This window comes from Equus asinus, chromosome 9 (genome assembly GCF_041296235.1).
Source record: "Equus asinus isolate D_3611 breed Donkey chromosome 9, EquAss-T2T_v2, whole genome shotgun sequence".
NCBI lineage: Eukaryota > Metazoa > Chordata > Mammalia > Perissodactyla > Equidae > Equus > Equus asinus.
The window spans coordinates 65,894,049-65,912,194 of record NC_091798.1 but is presented as its reverse complement, the minus strand read 5'-3'; the positions used below and the strand labels follow the sequence as shown (position 1 = coordinate 65,912,194).

At 34.0% G+C, this 18,146-nt stretch overlaps 1 protein-coding gene across 4 annotated transcripts in view; it reads right to left on the bottom strand.

Moving 5' to 3' along the window:
• The window catches only part of FBXL17 (F-box and leucine rich repeat protein 17), a 465,079-nt gene that overhangs the window by 412,175 nt on the left and 34,758 nt on the right, over positions 1-18,146 (bottom strand). For all 4 annotated transcript variants that reach the window (XM_014852976.3, XM_070517628.1, XM_044780075.2 and 1 more), the window contains exon 4: positions 8,820-8,951. In XM_014852976.3, coding sequence (XP_014708462.3) covers positions 8,820-8,951 — 132 coding nt within the window. The remainder of the gene's footprint in view (positions 1-8,819; positions 8,952-18,146) is intronic.

Here is an 18,146-nt window from a genome sequence, read left to right as displayed (position 1 = left end):
ATTCTTCCCACCTTAAACCTAACCACTAAAATAACAAAGGGGATTAAGTCTTGGATAATCTAAGACTCTAGCACCTCATTACTGTGGATAAAGAGAAACATAAGCCAAAAGTTCTCCCTAGTTCCAAACAATACATCTCACTTATTGACTGACAGTCTAGAAAGGTAGTTGAAGAACACGTGCTCATAAATGACAGGTTTAACGTACTCCCAGCATCCCACTGCCATCTAACCTCATAAAATTTCTATTTGCTAAGTCTAATGATTTAGCTTTTTATCTCAATCCACTATCTCTTGTTGCCAACACTTGAGCACAAAGCCTGAGATAGCACTTTCACGCTTATATCTGAGAGATAATTTGATTTGCTCTAAATCTCTTTCTGGTTTTTTAATACACAGTCCTAAAAGAAAGTAAGCAAAAAGTACATCTTTTTTTTACAAAAAGGATTTCAACTATAGAATATATAAGTGAAAAATAACACCCCCAGAAGAACCACAATGCTAAGAATAACCTACCAACTATAAATTTTAAACCCAAAACAAGCTGAATATTTTTAGTAATCTAGAATTTGATCCAGAAAAAAAATTTTTAAGAATATGTAAATACTATTTGGAATCTTCTATTTTTAACCACAACAAATTCTGTATTATTGACATTGGGATATCTGTATCAGAATTCTTTTTCTTCTTCTTTATTTTTTAAAGGTTGGCACCTGAGCTAACAACTGTTGCCAATCTTCTTTTTTTTTTTCTTCCAAAAGCCCCCCAGTACACAGTTGCATATTCTGGTTGTGAGTGCCTCCGGCTGTGCTATGTGGAACGCCACCCCAGCATGGCCCAACAAGCGGCGCCATGTCCATGCCCAGGACCCGAACCGGCCAAACCCTGGGTGACCAAAGTGGAGCACACAAACTTAACCACTTGGCCACGGGGCCAGCCCCATGTATCAGAGTTCTGAATACTAGCACAGCTTCCTCTTGAAATCTTGTTTGCTTTTGACCATCTCCTATCATCTGCTGATGAATCGTCAAAGTTTGTGAACTAATTTTAATATTACTAAACTAATATAATTAGGCAAGAAGCAAATATGCTGGCTAAAAAGATTAATGAATTCCAAAGAAAAATTATTTGGATATTATCCAAGTCACTGCCTGCCCTCCATACCACTCTGGTATATAAGGAAAGAAAAATACACACATACACACATTCATTCTTTATGTTTTCTATGTTTTCAAATGATAGAATACAATTCATTTATGTTCTTACCAAGATACCTGATAGATAAAAAAGATACCCAGCAGAGAAAGATACCAAAAGACGAAAAAGAGAGTGAGAGGGTAAGCTCTGGCAAAGAATATATAATGAGTAAAAATATTTATTCTTCAGATTGAAAAATCGGCACAAATAATATTTCAACTTTTTTTCCAATCGTCTGCTAAATAACTTTTGTTTTTAATTAAAGTGGGTCTTTCAAATACCATTCAACAAAATAAAACCAATTTTATTAACGGTAAGAATGCATAAGTCAACGTAATCTTGCCAAGAAAAACAGAAATTATATTCAGTTAATCAAAACTGCATGCTGTTAAAAACAATTGTCCCAGAAAATACTCCTTGAGTACACTAGTGACTTTGGCTGCATAAATTTGATACATAAAGGATTGCATCATTAAAACAGTAACTGGATCAAAGAAATGTACTTATTTGAAAAGTCAGAAAACTATTTACTCTGCATCTTTAAGCTATTTGCAAGCTTTTATTTATCTACCTAAATCCATCTTCTTTTTAAAGCATGTTCCCAAAATACTTGAAGAAACGCATTTTTAAAAGCACATTCAATTCAGTAGTAACCCATTTATCACTAAACCAACATTTACTGAATGTCTATTATGTGCCAAAATGAGAGAGGTTGGGATAAAAAGATAACTAGATACTCCTTGCCCTCAAAAGAGCTGACAATCCGTCAGCAAGATACATCTGTAAACCATGACTTCAATTACTCGTGGAGAGCAATCTGGCACAATCTCCTAAAAATTTGAAAATGTACATAGCTTAGCTCCCTATAATTACACTTCTGGATACAGATCCTAGAGAAATTCTTATAGATATGCACAGGAGATTTGCACAAGGATTTTACTGCAAAACTGCCTATGATAGTAAAACACTGGAAGCAAGATAAGTGTCCTTTAATAGGGAATGGATAAACAGGAGATGTACACATATATAAAATACTAACAGTTAAAAAGAATGAATTACATATTCATTATGGCTAGATCTCAAAAACAACTTAAAAATAAAAATGCAAATTATAGACTGATATATACTTTGTGAGACCAGATAAAACCGTATGAGATCAGATATAAACTATATGTGACTACAAACTAAAGGATAGTATATTGTTGTTCATGGTATCCATTATGTATGCTAAAGTTTTTTGGGTTTTTAAAAGCATTTTAGATCACCACAGTAGTTCCCTCTAGAAAGAGACGGTGGAATGAGACAGGATGCAAGACACCAGAGACAAAGCTTATCTGCTTTATTAATTCAAGAAGAAGTAAATTTAACAAAATATTAGCAACTGTTAACGTCTGGGTGACGGGCATATAGATGTTATTACTCTTTTTAGTACTATTTTTCTTAATTAAATTAAATTAAAGAAAAAAATACAAGACCCCCAAACTTTATCACATTTCACATTTGCTGAAATCCCAGGCTACAAGCCCCATTACCTAGAGATACACAAATTTCTTAGCCTGACACTCAAGAAACTTAACAATCTGGTCCCTACTTTCCTTTACAGACCCAAATATGAAGACTCCCCCACCACCCTGCCTATAAACCTAATCTTACCTTAACATCACCACTTATTAAACATTCCACATGCTGTTTCCCACAACTCCAATCACTTTTCCCCAAAAATATGTTTCCTTGTGTCACAATCATCACATCACTATACATCATTAAAGATCCAGTTCAAATGTCCCCTACTATTTATAAGATTTCTGATTCCTCCCTTATCTCTCACACAAGTAACTATTTTTTGTGATTGGCATTTCCATAGCACTTATCACTAGATGGAGATCTCATCTCTTTAACAGTATAACTCTTCTTAATTCCTCAACATCTCTCATAGTGCCTGGCACATGCACATATTCAAATGTTAACTGAACTGAATGAACATTTGAAACAGTGTTAAGGAACAGAGCAGAAAGTTATCAGTTCATTAACCCATTAAAATTTATATCGAATCTGCTGGACAAAAATGAAATGATATTTAGTTTCTGAATCCAAATTTCACAAAAAATATAAAATATTATTTTTTTGCAAAGTAAAATATTTTACATAAAAATGTAATTCTACTATTAAAGTTAATTATGTTCATATTTGTACAGAATTAAGATCAACACTATCTTGAAGACAGTTTTCCTCTTTGATAACTATACTAATTTTCCTAGAAAAGATTTCAATATATATCCAGTGGTACATGCAGGTTACCCTGAAATCAGTTACATCCTAGCAAAACAATCTTCTGCTCATGCTAATAATTAACTTCTTCCTTTGATGTCTCACAGCACCTGTCAGTAAGTGTTTTAAAAAGTGGCATAATGCCTTTTGGAAATTACTGCTTGGTTCAAAGGCATATGGATTACCTCCATCTGTGATGTATTCATGCCATCAAGGGGCTTAAGGACAAAAGTTTGGGAATCTAACAGATCTGGGTTAGAGTCTTACCTTTGATACTTCTTTGTTGTTATTTAACCTAAGCCTCAATTTTCTCATCTGTAAAATGGAATAAAAATAAGCTACCTCTTATGGTGGTTGTGAAGATTAATTACGTAAAACTGCATAGTCTGGTACCATATAAATATTCAATAAAAGATAAGTATTATTAAATATTTTAAAATATCAACAAGACAGAAAAATGTTGAAATGTAGTATACAATAATAAGATGAAATTCAGTATCTTTAGGTCACCTTCTTTAGAATGACACATTCATACAACACAGTTTATGGGAAACTACCACTCTGCGTCTAAGTAAACGCCTCATCCATTAAGAGGGCAAAAGGCAATGAAGGCAAATGTCCACCTGGGAGTTTCTGGAGGCTGAAGTGAGTACTCAGAAAGAATCCCTCAGAAACGTAAGTTATCTATGTCTGGGATTAGAAGTAAACTCACCTCATAAGGAATATTAGATATCAAGAATATAGTGGGGAATCCAGGCCCGGGGTCGGGGGGAGGCATGTGGGGGTTGCAAATCCCTTAATATATTAACTCTAAGTTGCAAAGTTACAGAGTCAGAAAATGCAAGCCTTCATAGAATGCTGAATTAGCTACTGCTATTTAAGCTCTGATGCAAATGTTTCTCTTATACTCCCCCACTTGATGATATCATGGCCACCAGTCTATTCACTTAGCCACCGCAACAGCCTCAAATCACAGCAAACAGCAAAAAACAATTAAACTGTGGAGGGCTAAAGGGTTAAATGAGAACAAAGTAGCTGATATTAGGCACTGATATAGCGCAATTCAAACTGGTAGACTCCAGAAAGTAAACTCTGGTAGGGAGAGGAAGAAAAGTAACTTTTATTGAAGGCTTCATATGTTCAAACCATGAAACACATTTGGTACTTTACTTCCTAATCTCATTTAGTCTGATCCTCATAAGAACATGTTTGAGGTAGTGTTATGTATTTCCTGCAAACAAGGAAATGAAAGCACAAAAATTAAGATAATTAACCCAAGTCACACAAGAAAAAAGAGTAGGATCAAGGTATAAACTGAGTTCAGTTCACCTCAAACATGACATCTGCTTCATTCATGCCTTAAAATGCTTCCATTCTGGAAGAAGGAAGCCTAGAGAGGTGAATTTAGATGTAAGCATCCAAAGGATAATAAAAATAAAAACAATAAAATACAAATAATGTTACAGCAGCAGCCGAAGCACTCTCGGAGATGTCACAGAATTATAAAATTAGTTAAATAGCAATTCACCAAGAGGTTGAAAAAAATAAAAGGTCACAATTAACTTTCAGGAAATCAAATTTTAACAAGGAAAAATTTATCACTTCCCTAAAATTTTCTAAAATCTATTCATAACACATTACTACTCCTTGGTAATTCAGAAATCTATACTAGCTCACAACTCAACTCTACAGAGCAGAAGGTGTAAAAAAAAAAAATAGACCAAATAAACACAACACATGCAGATCTATATCAAATATACTGGCCCTAGGACTTAACATAGAACCTGTTTTCTAAATAAATCATAAAATCCTAGTACTTTACGACATCGGGGGGATAACAAATGACAGACAATCTATCTCACCCCACCATTTACAGCTGAATAAAAGGTTGCCCAAAGCCTTTCTCTATCTAAAAAGTAGAGAAGTAGAATCTGGAGCAAGGAGAGTACAGAAGCAGAGAGAATACACTTCATGAAGTTTCTATATCAACAATAACTATATATAAAAACTAAATATGACTTCAAAATAACTTTGTAGCCAGTACTGCACAAAAGTGAAATAAAAGCTATCACTAGAAGAAGGGAGACAGTTGTACACAATATGCTAGACCCTCACTAGAGCTGTATCCTTTAGATCTATTTCTAGAGTCTATACAATAATTTTATAGCAAATGCAAAATACATTCATGTAGTAAGTGCACGGCACTTGTCTCACTCAAAAACGACAAAAACAGAAACTCATTCTCTTTCTGCAAGATTTGACATTAAGTCCTCAATTCTTTACCTCATGGTAACTCATTTGAGTCTTAAAATGTCAAGTCATTGTCCTCACTTTCCATCTGAATAAAACTTCTCCCTCTGATAAACACAGGAAGCCTTCCCTTATTCTAAAGTTTATCTTAATCAGTGCCACAAATAAATGTTCAAATATCTTGCTACTTGGAGTAAAATAGCAAGTTCACCTTGTAACATCCTAGATGCATTTAATATTTCAAATTATTTTAAGAAGAAATTTTCCCATTAAAACCATCTAAAGGACAAAAATTAAAAATAAACCATAATATCTGCAGAAACTGTACAAGCATTATATCTTTATAGATACATCAAGGACACAAAAGCTACGTCACTGAAATATACAAAGACAATGCTGCCATCTAAAGGCCAAGAAATAATATGAAAAAAAGGTATACTTGGTCAAATACTGCCAATATATAAAAACAACCAATTTGATATTTTAAAGTGAGCAAAGTTTATACTTTAAAAAAACACTATACTATGATTATTTTTAGACTCCACAATAAAGCTCTAATATTGTTTTGAGAAGATTTAAATTAATAAGAGAATTAACAAAACAGTTTGGCCAATGATCAATATGTGCACAGGTCAAATTCTGTTGGCATGCTTTCAGACACAGTATTCTCCTAAGTATGTCTGTTAGTTGTTAATTTAAAATATTTGTCCTATTTAATGATGCTTATATTTCCTATCTGTAATTACACATGCATATAAATTATTTGCCTTTATATATATTTGCCTTTATATATATATATATTTATATAAATAAATATTATTTGCCTTTAACCAGACTGCTATTATTTCTACTCACCCTATTTAAATATTTGTTAAAGGACTAATAATACTTCTAAGAATGAAAACATCTGAACTACTTAAAATTGTAGCTTTGCAAGTAATTCAAATATTTCTCCTCATTTCATAAATTCTAAAAATACAATGCAAAGTTCCTATGGGAGGTTAATTACCAATAATTCAACTTTCTAATATAGAGTTCAAATTATCCTAAATTCCCCTTTCTAAGAATCTTAAATCGAAAGAACTTCATTGAACTGAACCTTTTGATTTGGCAAAATTACTTCAAATTTCCAATGAAATCAATGTTTACTGAATAACATTGCATACAAAACTGATTCTCCTAGCATTTAAGTAATATACCATCTTTTAATGGATCACACATTAGGGAAAACTAACATGAACATAACTAGAACCTTCAAAACGTATACAGTTACTTCCTTTGGGAAACCACTGGACTAAAATTTTTAATATGTCAAGAAAAATGATTTTACTCTGTGTTTACTCAATAACAAAACAGATACTAATCACTCAACAAATATTCCCACTATGCGAGCAATAAACAAATTTTAAGTTGGAATTACCATGCTTTAATTTATCTTGAGTGTAAAGTAGAAACCAACAGACCACAAATACAGTTGTGATCTCACAAAAACTGCTAGGTTTTTTAGTGTCTCCTATGGATCAGAGTTTGTAGTAGACAATTTAATGACATTATGTCACTTAATCCTCAAAGCCACAACCTGCAAAAAGGTAAGTATTAATAATCCCATTGGTAAGGGAGGTTCAGAGAGCTTAAGTAACTTTACCAGGTCACAATGCAAGTGAGTGGACACCAGGATTCAAAAATTTACTCTCTATGAGCCAGAAGTCCTTATTCTCTCTACAAGATCACATGGCCTCAAGAGTGATTATTAAATTTCTATTAAATGTAAAGAGGAATGTGAAGTTATTTTTACTATATAATTTCAGAGAAAATATAATATATAATATAAGTGGTAATAAAAGCATTTACTTTTAATTCAAAGTGTTTCAATTTTTCTAACTGGAATCTTTTTTTTAAATAGCATTATCTCGAAGTGCTGATGCTTCTAGAGACCTTTCAAAACTTACGTTAATGTATGAGATGTACTTATCAAATTTTGTAAACTAACTCCAAGGGGCAACAAAAAGATCTCTTTATTTTCGAAATACAATTAAAAAGCAAATCTTTTTTACACATATGCTCCATATGCAGGACCACCTTGCCTGCATTTTAAAGTACACTATTTTTCAACATTGAGAACTCTGCTAGGGCCTCCCTGATGACAACTTTTTCTGTTAACCTGTACTATGTACCTATCAAATCAAAATTAAATGGATTTGGTATATTACTCATCCATAGAAAGGAATGACACTCTGATATATGCTACAACATAAACGAACCTTGAAAATGCTATGCTAAGTGAAAGGAGCCAGACACAAAAGACCATATACTGTGTGATTTCATTTTAATGAAATGTCTAGAACAGGCAAACCCACAGAGACAGAAAGTAGATTACCAGTTGCCAGGGGCTAGAGGAAGCAGGGAATGGAGAGTGACAACTAATGGGCACAGGGTCTCTTTGAGATAATGAAGCTGTTCTAGAATTAGTGATGATGACTGCACAACTTTCTGAACATACTAAAAACCACTGAATTGTACACTTTAAAAGAGTGAATTTTATGATATGTGAATTATATCTCAATAAAAGAAAATTAAATGACTTTAAATATATTATATACAATACATTAAGTGTGAATGAGTTACACATGTATGTGCTTAAATTATAAAATCCATCTGCTTCAATTTACTGAACCCCATTTTTCACCAGACTAAATGAAAGGCTCTATTTCACCAGTGTCACCTTCTTGAATATTGAAAAATTCCAACTATCCAGAATTATTATAATCCCTAGGGGAATCAGAACGAACAACCACCGCATGCTTACGTTTGGCAACTAAATTTAATTTTTTCCAATTTACCTGAGTTAGTTCACCATCAGAATTTAGAAAAAAATTAGCACAAGCTAATGATAAATTTTTAACACATAAGCATCACATACAAGCAGCTAAACAGTTATAGGATCAATTTATAAAATCATTGTTTTGAGAGGATTCTTGCTTTTAAGTAGTATTTGCCTCTAAACCACCAAAAGAAAATAAGCAGAAGAAAATTTATAAGCTAAGTTATAAGGAATTCAAAGATCAGAAACAAAATAAAAACACAAGAATGGTAACAGGTACTTACTAATTTGTTTTCCTGCATGTATATTCTTTGCAGTTTCAGACAGCCCTTAGCTATGACGATCATGCCTTCATCTGAGATCTTGTAACACTGGCCGAAATGAATATCTTTGAGTTCTCTGCATTTTGAGCCCAGCTGTAAACAAAGAGATTTAGCTGAATGCTCAGAAAATAAGAAAAGGTAACACATTTCTAGTGGGATTTCCATAATTCTTTGAAAATAGCCATACCAAGTTAAAAAATTGTTTATACTTTTAAAATTAAACAGAATGTAGGCAATCTATAATTTAAAACAGTATTGTGTGAGCCTTTTCACCTTCTAAATACTTCCTTGCTTCCACTACCTCACACTATATGCCCACCTAGGTGCCTAGCTTCCTTAACACTTCAGATTCACACCTTGATTTCTCTTGAGTATTTATACCAAAGTGCTACACTGAGTGGGACACAAGTCCAAAGAATAAAACAAGGGTCCAATAAGTGAGACAAAGGTCCAGTGAGTGAAAGAATGTTTAATTCGTGAGATTCTACTTCAGCTTCTGATTGCCCTAATGAATCATCTTTCTCCATCAGCTCATTTATTCTGTGAAAGAGAAAAAAGTCTAAATATGCTATAGCTAATATTCTAGTTAGAGTACTTATTTATACACTGTAGTGTATAAACTGAAAACAAAAGGATTAGTGATTTCCTGATTGAAATCCCAACTGTACCTTAAATAGTTACTCAAAGGTACAATGTTCCCATTAAAAGACATCATGTATCACAAGGAACAAATTACACACATTTCCTTTCAAAATCTATAGTGGAGATTAGATGATCCAAGCAAGCTATAAATGAATGCTGTTTTATGAGTATTACATATGAGAATACTCATATGTTTTATGAGTATTACATAAGAGTCGTCTTAGAGATAAAATAAGAAACTTACTTTAGTAACAACTTACGTATCAAAAATTATCTAAAAAGTTACATTAAAAACAATAAAACCCAGTGTTGGCAAGGGTTAGAAGTATGCTAATATACCACTGGTAAGAATGTAAACTAGTATTAAAAATCTTCTCAGAGGGCTACTTAGCATAAATGAAAAAATTTTATAAAATGTGCCTGAAAAATGTATGACTCAGTTTCTAAATATTTACCAAAATATTAACTAAAGAGGAGTGGATAATTGGAGAGATATGTGGTAAAGTAAGCACACTAAAATGTTAGTTATACAATCCAGGTAGTGGGTATATGGGTGTTCACTGTAGAATTCTTTCAGATTTTCCATATATTTAAAATTTTTCCTAATAAACTGTTGAAATAACTAACTAAAGGTGTTTGGTAAGATTTCACTATAAGAAATTAGCAGAAGGGTGTGTTGGTTTTTTTTTTAGCAAGATTAGCCCTGAGCTGTTGCCAATCCTCATCGTTTTGCTGAGGAAGACTGGCCCTGAGCTAACATTGTGCCCATCTTCCTCTGGCTTTATACGTGGGATGCCTACCACAGCATGGTGTGCCAAGCGCTGCCATGTCTGCACCCAGGATCCAAACCGGCCAACCCCAGGCTGCAGCGAAACGTGCCAACTTAGCCGCTGTGCCACCAGGCCGGCCCCCGGGATTTTTTTTTTTAAATAGTAAAATATAGAAACCTTAAAGGTATAAATTATGGTGTTTTTATAAAATTGAACATTATACAGCCATTAAAATTGAAGTAAACATTTGACAAATAAAAATTTTTTAATTTACATGTTTTTATAATATAATCCAATTTTTATAAACATATTAAGCATATTTAAATACACATATATGTATACTTGTATAGAAAAGAGAGTGAAATACACACCAAGTGGTTATTTCTGATTAGTACAATAATGAGCAGTGTTTTTTTTTCTTTTCTGCCTATCAATGTTCTCACATCTTTTTAAAAATAAACATTAATTTTGAAATAAACAAAAAAACTTTCAAGTTCTATTTCAAGTAAAGTAATGATATTATCAGAAAGATATGTGATTTCAGTTATTTTTCCAGAGGTGGTGATATACACAAACTATATTATTTTAATCCAGGCTACACTATAACCAATTATATATTCCACTAGAAACGTAAATTCCATGAAGACAGAGGTTTGTCTGTTAACTAATGTATCCCTGGTGCCCGCGTCTTGCACTTAGTTGACATTTAGCAAATATTTGTTGAATGAACAGAAAGACTGATCAAGATTATGCATCGTAAAGAGGCCTCTGAAAAATAGACAAATATAGGAAATCATGATTATGGTCTCATATACCACCACGTTCTAGTTAATTCAGGAGTTCTAAATTGACTCCACAGGTAGAATTCAGGGATTCCAGAAGGTGGATGAGAAAAAAAGAGTACATTTTTATTTTCATACTATTCTCTAAATGAACTTTAGCCATTCCTTAACTTATTAACATAAACAAAGTCACAGTAGTTTAGCAGTATGTGTGATTGTAAACAATAGAAATCAAAGATAATTTCATATAATATTTTTGCTGTTGCAGATACCGTGAAATATCATTTTTGTTCATCAGTATTCATCACGTTCATTAGATCAACTACCAGATCTTATAATGTACTAACGAGGCACATATATTGCTAGAACAAATGTTCAGTGGCATGTTACTTAGACCTGAGAAAGCTGAATCCAAAGCCAATAGTGGAGAAAGTAGAGAAGCAACTTGATAATCACTACAGAACTACCATCAGTTCACATATGTCTGGCAGTGAGGGCGAGGTTGGTGCTAAAAACACCTGGATTCTTCAAAGTCTACTTAAGAAGTAGTTAACCACTCAGATCACCTCCCCATTACTGCACAGCCTGACCTTGCCCCTTCTCCCACAATAGCAAAAGACAGGAGTGTACTGTGGGGAGTAAAATATAGGGTCTTTGGACTAAGGTACAACAGCTGAAGTCAGAAGCACACTGCCGAAAATGTGGGGAAGATGTGAACGTTTATACAGCAAAAATGGAGGAATTCAAAGACATAATTCTATCAAATGTTTCAGGATGACTTCCAGACTGAAAGGACTCACTCATGTGTCCAACACAAATGACAAAAATAGACCCAAGGCAAGGCAAAACACCATAAAATTTCAGAATTATGGGTATAAAAAAAGATTCTACAGACTTCTAAAGAGAAATAGATTTTATACAAAGGATTAAGGATAAAAAAGGCATCAAACTTCTTAATGACAACACTGAAAGAAAGCAATAGAGCAATGCCATCAAATTCTGAAGGGAAATTATTTCAAACCTAGAACTCTATACTCAGGATTCAGACTATGAATTAATTGTGAGGGTTGAATAGAGACATTTTCAGACATGCAAATTCTCAAAAGATTTAGCTCCCAGATATTCTTTATCAGAAAGCTATTAGAATCTGTGCTCTAGAAAACATAAGAATACACCAAGAGAAAAAAGACAGGATATCTGGGTAATAGGACATCTAATACAAGAGGAAGATAAGGAAAACCTTAAGGATTATGGTGAAGGTAAGATACTAAGATGACCAATAATGCAAGAGACTTGTAAACAAGAAGCCCAGACTGAAGCCTTCAGACTATGCCAGGCAAATCTGCTTTAATAAGATAAATGTGACTAAGTATCTACATATTACATACTAATGCAACTGGGAAAAAGCTTTGGGCTCCAACAGTGTTAAGCCTATGAAAACTAAGCAAACTAAAGAGGACAAAAAGACATTTATTAATTCCAATAAAAACAAAATTCTATAGAAAAAAAGGCAGGTACATAATTGAAAATGTAAATACTGAATATTTATTTAACCAAAATTATAACAGAATTATGTTAGAAGGATGAGAGGATAGGAGACAGGGAAGGATAACTGAGCTAAATAAAACCTCATCTTCCATAGCAAGGAATTAGCACAGATGATCTAAAATGGATAAATCAAGAAAATACAGACAGAATGGAAGGAAAATGCTTCTTCTCTACTACTGCTTCCTTCTTCTGGATGAAGTTCAATTAGTCTAATTCCTAGTCTCGCAAGTGAATAGTTTGTGTTTAATAAAATGGACATTTTCAGCTCATCTCCATCCTTCTTCCCCTTGGAAACAAACTGCCCAAAGGGAACAAGCATCCACTTCTACATCTGCAAGCCACTCTGCTGGCCTAGCCAATGACGAGTGGGTCTGCTGGCCAAACTCCAGCACTGAGTTAACAAGCCCATTTAACTTTATTACTAAGCAACATTCTCCAATCTAGCCTCTCTGAGTAATAAAGTCGGTATTTTTCCTTTGTCACTATTCCTTTGTCTTATTTGTCAATTTGTTCAGATCCTGGGCAGTAAAGAGACCTCCACACTTACTGTACCAGCCAAGATGACTGAGAAATAGAAGAGAATCCAAACAAAAGGAGTGACTGAGATATTTGGTAGGGGCTTAGACATCAGTGTGTATGCACTCATGTTAAGATATGTAAGTCACACTGCTGCAGCCTGGGAGAGAGGTTTAAGCTGGTTACCTGGTGTTCTGACCTTAGCAAGTGCCCTTGGTGGCTTTATCCCAAAATAAGTGACTTTCCATAGAGGTATGGGCCACGTGGGCAGCCATATGTAGATAAGGACCATGTGGATACCCTCAAGACACATTAGCAGGATGGGAGCCTAAGCAACTTATTAGGGAAGAGTGCCTCTGGGGATAATTACTGTAATTTACTCTCACAGCAGAAACTGATGTTCTATTTTAGACATCATCACTGGACATAATAGGCAAGACTGCATTCCATCAGTGCCTGTCTGCACTAATCACCATTCCCCCACCAAATGTCCTAAAGTTCCAGACGATGCAGGCACTGGAGAGTCAATCATCACACCCAGTGCTTTTCCCCGGTTAGCTGATGTTGTTTAAAGCTCTCAATGCTGCAACCATCTGTCCATAATCCACAGAAAAACATTCAGAGGGCATCAACCAAGCCCTCTAATGTCCCTGTTAGCATGCCCTGCATTTAATACAAATTAGTCCCCTGTTTAAAAACCACAGAAGTAATAATAACTCTTCTAAACACAGAATTCTCTGTCCAGGAAGAGAGTACTGGCATAATGGCACTCTGGCCCTGCCAAAATGGAGAGATCTTGCTAAGAGCCCTGGCGCCCAGCTGAGACACCAAAAAGGCGGTACTATGGAGTAACAACCAGGCCCTAGAGGAAGACCTATTCTAGACCACCCAAGTTAGAGAGGTTTGGTAAAGACCTTGGCTTTCCATAGATCCACCATATTAAAGCATAAAACTGAATGTAAACAAGATCAAGACAATCATCCAGTAAAGGCAATGCCTTTTTAAAAAAAATCAATGTCAGGTTTCCAGTCCAGCATGTAAAGAACTTAGAAGTTGCCATTCCATCCTAATAACAAGTAAAAAGCTGAACAGACTGAAAAATCAACATCTCTTCTTAGATCCATCAGAAAAGCGAAATTACAGGGAAAAACCAATGCCCCCACAATTGGAAAGACAAAAATGTGGATACAGAGAAACAACTTGCCAGACCAGAAACCCAGAGGAACCAGTGCCAGGATAAGAACGCTAAACTAATTGATCTCCTCCTCTATCAAGTAAATTGTTTACCCCCAATAACTCATCTTATCCCAGCAAAAAGTCAATACCTGAAGAATCTACCAACACCTCAAAATTATCTCCAGACGACTTTCCACCTCACCAAAGAACGCTCTGAAACGGTAACTACTCACCATAAGATAAGAATACCTATCTGGTTGATGTTGACTGGATCCAACCACACACCTTGGTCAGATACTGGAAAACTGCCCCCTGAGGCCCTTCCAGGTAATAGAGGTTACCAACTTTGTGAAATTTCAGCTCCAACCACACCTCCTCATTCACACCCAGCCTGTCCTTCCTTACTACTTGTACCTGGCACTCACAGAACTCCAGCCCACTGTGTCATTTAAGAGGTTCTTAATTTTTATCAATACCAGTCCAGCATCTGGTCCCCCAGGAAAGGTGCAAGTCAGATGAATAGTAACAGAAACTCTCCTCTAACTCAGGAAGAATAATGTGTCAAGAGCACCTACCAGTCAACCATGAAGGAAAGGGTTTAATGAAAAGGGCACTGGTAACCACTTGATCACTTAAAAGAAGCCAGTCCATCCACCCACTAAGCCATGGTTCATTTTGGTATGTGACAGTAATTAGAACTTCAAATAGACTAGAGTAAATAAATATAATAGAAAATGGATTGTCCTTGATTCATTCTTTTCTTTTTTATAATAATCATCCAAGATTATTCACAAATGCACTCAAAAACACCCAGAAGTATTTTTCGAATTTTTCTATAAAATGTTGGGAGGTGATTTTCCCAGCAACTCAAATTCTAATTAAAATTTTGCACACTACCCTTGAGAATTTATAAAAGAGAATCTGTTTTAAGAAGCCATCTGTTGTTACCAGGTTATTTTTATAACAAAACAAACACCTTAGAAAGAGTATACTTCAATAGACAAAGAATCTAGACAACTAAAACCACAACATGGGACTCACTGGGATAAAAACAAGATTAGGTCTTCCAATGTCACTTGAAAGCTGCTCAAAAACAGTATTAAGAAAATACTTTAAAAACATGAGGTATGCTGCCTTCAACAGAGGAAGGAAGATGTTCCTTCTACTTTCCATTCCCAAACTGTGACCACCGTAACTATTATATACACGCAAAAGAGAACAGTGAATAAAACCCAATCTGTATCTTCTAGTAACTTCACCCAACTATGCTAATTTTCATGTTTGTAAAATCATAAAAATGATGATTCTCTTATTTGATTCATTTGTTTCATCATTTGTAGTGGAGTAGCACAGACAATGGGATACGGAAGAAAGCAAAGCAAATATATCAAACTGCCACTCATCTGACCCACTTTAAGGACTCAAATTTGAATCTTTTTCATAGATGTATCTTGTTTCACTTTGCCTTGTTTAAAGAACAATCCATTCAATATAATGAAAATATGCTACATAATCTACAAAAATACATAGCAATACTATTTTTTTTAAATTGTATAGGCATGGTGTATTATTAAAATTTAGAGTAAATGAAAATTCAGAACATATACGGAGTCATCATTTGATTAATCTATTACATTCTGAAAAGATATTTTATTTTTTAGAAAACCAGAAAAAATGCTATTTTAGCACCAATATACAAAACTTTTGTTGCTTATTACTAATGTTTCAACTAAGAAATACTGTGATTAAGACTTCTGCAACTTAACTTTGAAAACATAGGAAGCTATCAACAGATGAATAGAAAAAAATGTGGTTTATACATACAATGGAATATTACTCAGCCATAAAAAGGAATGAAACTGATATATGCTACAACATAGATGAACCCTGAAAACATTATGCTAATTGAAATAAGCCACACACAAAAGAATATTGTATGATTCCATTAATTGAAATTAATTCCAATTAATATTGCATGATTCCATACATTGAAATAACAAATGTCAATAAAACTTGAGGAAAAAAATACTGCCAAGAGTCAGCAATGTTTGTTCCCAAACTTATTTTTTCTAATTATAACATAACTACATTAAGTATTAAATAAACTGCCTTAAAAAGGAAAAAGAAAGCTCTTGCTATAAAAACTAGGTTGAATGTTTTACATTCAATGAAAGTAAGCCATAAAAAAATTGCTATTGAATTAGCTTTGGGTTAGACAACCATAAAATTATAAAATATTGGGAAAATCATATTGTAAAGGAAGCTGCACTCATACTGCTTCATAAATAGCTTTAAGCTCCTGTGTCACATCAATGAAAAAACAACTGAAAATCATAAATGCCACATCATGATTATAATTTAAGTACAATAGATAAGATCAAAACTCCAGCCATCTCTAACTCAAGAAAAAGGCTTTGACCCTGTACCAAAAGACTCAAATAATAAAGCTTTTCTTAATTAAAATGTTTACAATACACATTGATTTTTGTGATTCTATAATTTAACTGATTTTCAGTTAACTGACCAACTTCCATTCTCAGGCCCACCAAATAAGAAGACATGCTGAATTATAACAATGCTTACCTATACCTCACAGGGTTGTTGAGAAGATTAAAAACAATAATGCAAATAGAAATGCTTATGAGCACATCATAAGGCATATAAAAGTGCTTAATAAATGTTATATATCATTATTATTATTAATGAGTAAAGAAGGAAGATATGAGAACACTATTCATTAGGATTCACGTGAAGGGAACTTTTTACAAGTGCTATAAAGATAAATTTCCTGAAAGAAGCCTTCTGGACATTATATGAAGGCTCTATACTTCCAGTTATAGATAGAAAATATTCTCTTCTAGTCACTGAATTGGACATCCCAGCTTAAAATCCTAGATAAGTTACCACATGATATAATTCGAAGATCAAGCAGAATTGAAAGAGAATATTGGCTCCATACCTTCCCAACTATGTGAACTTGGGCAAGTTACTTAAGTTCTAAGAGATTCCATTTTTCATCTTGAAATACAACCTTTGTGTTGTTCTGAAGATTAAATTGGATAGATGAAAGCACACAATATAATGACTGTCATATGAAAAGCATCCAAAACGTATTTACTTTCCTTTGCCAATTGTGATGCTAGCTTAGAAAGAGAATACTTATTAACACATTCTTAAGCTACCTAAATATAATGAATTTTGATAAAGAAGGCTTTTCAAGATCTCTAACTGCTCATTCTCCTTATAAACATCAATTATCATTACAGAGATAAAATGAATGTCATGTCATCTGAAAAGGGGAGGGAATGAGCCACATGGATTGAATACAAACTCTAGACACCCCAAGATATTAATGTCAGCTCTATTACTTACTACTTTACCTTGGATAAAGTACTTATAATCTCTTTGTAACTGCTTCCTCATCCATAAAAAGGGAATAATACCTAACTCATAGAGTGGTTGGGAATCAAAAGAGAAATTAAATGTATGAACATATAGTTAGAATAAATGAACTGCGCCTGACACATGGCAGATGCTCAGTAAAGGTCATATACCCGCTCTTTCTCTAGTTGACTGAGTATCACTGGAACATGTAAAGATAGATTAGATGAGACCGACATTTTCCTTTATCTTACAGAAATTCAGAACTGAAAAATGATTAGAGAATTTTTTCCTTTATTGTGGCAAAACATATACAACATGAAGCTTGCCATTTTAACCACACTTAGGTGTACAATGCAGCAATACTAACTACATTCAGTGTTGTGCAACCATCACCGTTATTTCCAAAATACTTTCATCAACCCAAACAGAAAATCTCTACCCATTAAGCAATTAAGCCCCCATTCCCAACT